This window comes from Teleopsis dalmanni, chromosome 2, assembly GCF_002237135.1.
Source record: "Teleopsis dalmanni isolate 2A chromosome 2, ASM223713v2, whole genome shotgun sequence".
NCBI classification, from domain to species: domain Eukaryota; kingdom Metazoa; phylum Arthropoda; class Insecta; order Diptera; family Diopsidae; genus Teleopsis; species Teleopsis dalmanni.
The window spans coordinates 171,651,616-171,653,921 of NC_051847.1; the positions used below are offsets into that span (position 1 = coordinate 171,651,616).

Here is a 2,306-nt window from a genome sequence, read left to right on the forward strand (position 1 = left end):
CGCAACCTTTTAGCTTCTTGTAAATTTCACTGTCATTAAAATATGAGTAAGAATAAAACCGTGTTAAGTTAAAAATCTAAAGTATCTAAAGTATCAAAATTTTATTCTAAGCACAATTCTAAGTGCACAATAATATTTCACGGCTCGGCGTCTCGGCTAGCAGCAAAACTAAATCTACAAATTTTTTTACTTGCTGGCTGCGTTACGTGAGCGGTATTCTAAATACTGAATGCCTTTGGAGCTTTTGGAGTTTTTCATTCAACAATTCTAAGTTAATGAACACATATTGGAATTCAGTTTGAATTTAGACACTTACGATAACGAACGTTCATTGCACGAGATATATTTAAAATAGAATTTCAAAATTATTCATTAAATATATAAAAAAATATTCAAGAGTTTTTTCGTTTTTTTCTTCAATTTTGTTCACAGAATAAAATTTGGACAAAATGACGACCTATATAAAAATATTCAACGAAAGAATTTCTGGCTTATCTAAAGGCGTTGGTAAGTTATTATTAATAAATCATTAGAATATATACATTATTAAAAATCATTATACATTTTTCCCAACTTTAGATGAAACAGTCGATAATTGGTTTCTTATGAGCTCTCCAGCGCCTGTGGTTTCAATTGTTGCAGTTTATTTGCTTTTTGTGTTAAAAATAGGACCTGCTTTTATGAAGAATCGTAAGCCATATGATTTGAAGAAAATTATGGTGATCTATAATGCTTTTCAAGTTTGCTACTCGATTTGGATGTGTCGTACCGTGAGTATTTTATAAATTTGACATAAGTGACGTCAATATCTGTAATATATTTTATGTGTATTTAATTTATTTTTCTATGACTCTTTTATGTTAATGTAAAAATGACCAGTCAATCAAAGAAAGCAACGTGATGTCTTCTATTTTTTCCAAAAAATGTGAAATCGTACGTAATCGTGAGCAAAATTTAATGTTGTACTCTGGTGCCTGGTACTATTTCTTCTCCAAGATCATTGATTTGCTGGACACCACATTCTTTGTGCTACGTAAGAAACAAAATCAAGTATCATTTTTACATGTCTATCATCATACCATAACTGCACTCTTCTCTTGGGGATATCTAAAATACGCTCCTGGTAAGTAACATTGAATAAATGGAACTTTATAATATATGTATTGAATATATAATAATACTTGCTATATATAACAGGTGAACAAGGTGTGATTATTGGCATACTCAACTCAGGCGTACACATTATAATGTATTTCTATTATATGGTGTCTGCTATGGGTCCACAATATCAGAAATATCTCTGGTGGAAGAAATACATGACATCCATTCAATTGATACAATTCGTTTTGATTCTCAGTTATATGATTTTGGTCGGCGCTAAAGGATGCAACATGCCAAAAACATTAACATTCTTCTTTGTTGCCAACACCATCATTTTCCTGTATCTCTTCGGTAACTTCTACAGAAAGACATACAATTCAAAGAAAGGAAACAGTATGGCTAGCGCTGCATTACGCGCTGCTGGCGGTATGGGCTGTCAACCAACAAACGCATTCCTCGCCCAAGGCGATCAAATGAAGCGCTTGATCGATGTGAACAACAATAATGTGAAAGCTATGAAGGCCGAATAATACACTGGATATGGGTGGGACAGAAATGTGCCTAATTTATAGTGATTTCTTTATTTGCTTTCATTTAACTAAACTATATAGTTATATTTCAGTAGGTAATGTTTGGGGTTATAGTATTAAGGGCCTAAGATCACACATATAAAGTATTGTGAAATTCTTGCATGTTTGGGTCGTGAATGTTGTGTGTAAATAATTTGTTTATGAGTGTGAATGTGTAAAATAAGTAAAAACCAGAACTCCAAAAGCCAATAATACCAAAATTACATGTAATTAATATAATTAAATAATTAAATAAGGAGTTTCATTAGATTGACAAGTGTGATAGCATTCGTTTGTATGTGTACGTATATTTGTTATACAGAAGACAATTATGCATGATTAATTATGAGTGCAAATAATTTTATAATAATTTTTTAATAATTAATTAGCAAACAATTTAAACTAAAACAAATTTATTTTGATACTTTTGTATATTTGTTGTATGATGAAAAACACAAATAAATGATTTGCAGCAAATATAAAATTTTTTGTTTGTTTTTTGTTTCATTTCTCATTAATTTCAAATTAATTCCTCATTGATTTTTTTTTATTTTTTTGATGAGTGCGGTGTATTAATTTATAACAATTAATTTTTAATTGATTTTTTAATTTATTAATTTTCTGGAACGTGCCACG

The 2,306-nt window shown here is 30.0% G+C and overlaps 1 protein-coding gene across 1 annotated transcript; it reads left to right on the top strand.

Annotated features, from left to right (window-relative positions):
• Window positions 1-429: 429 nt before the first annotated feature.
• Window positions 430-2,059, top strand: LOC119685723 (elongation of very long chain fatty acids protein 7-like). Its single transcript, XM_038100086.1, has 4 exons — window positions 430-507; window positions 580-770; window positions 880-1,123; window positions 1,198-2,059. The coding sequence occupies exons 1-4, from the start codon at window positions 450-452 to the stop codon at window positions 1,629-1,631; spliced, it is 927 nt and encodes a 308-aa protein (XP_037956014.1). The 5' UTR covers window positions 430-449; the 3' UTR covers window positions 1,632-2,059.
• Window positions 2,060-2,306: the final 247 nt, after the last annotated feature.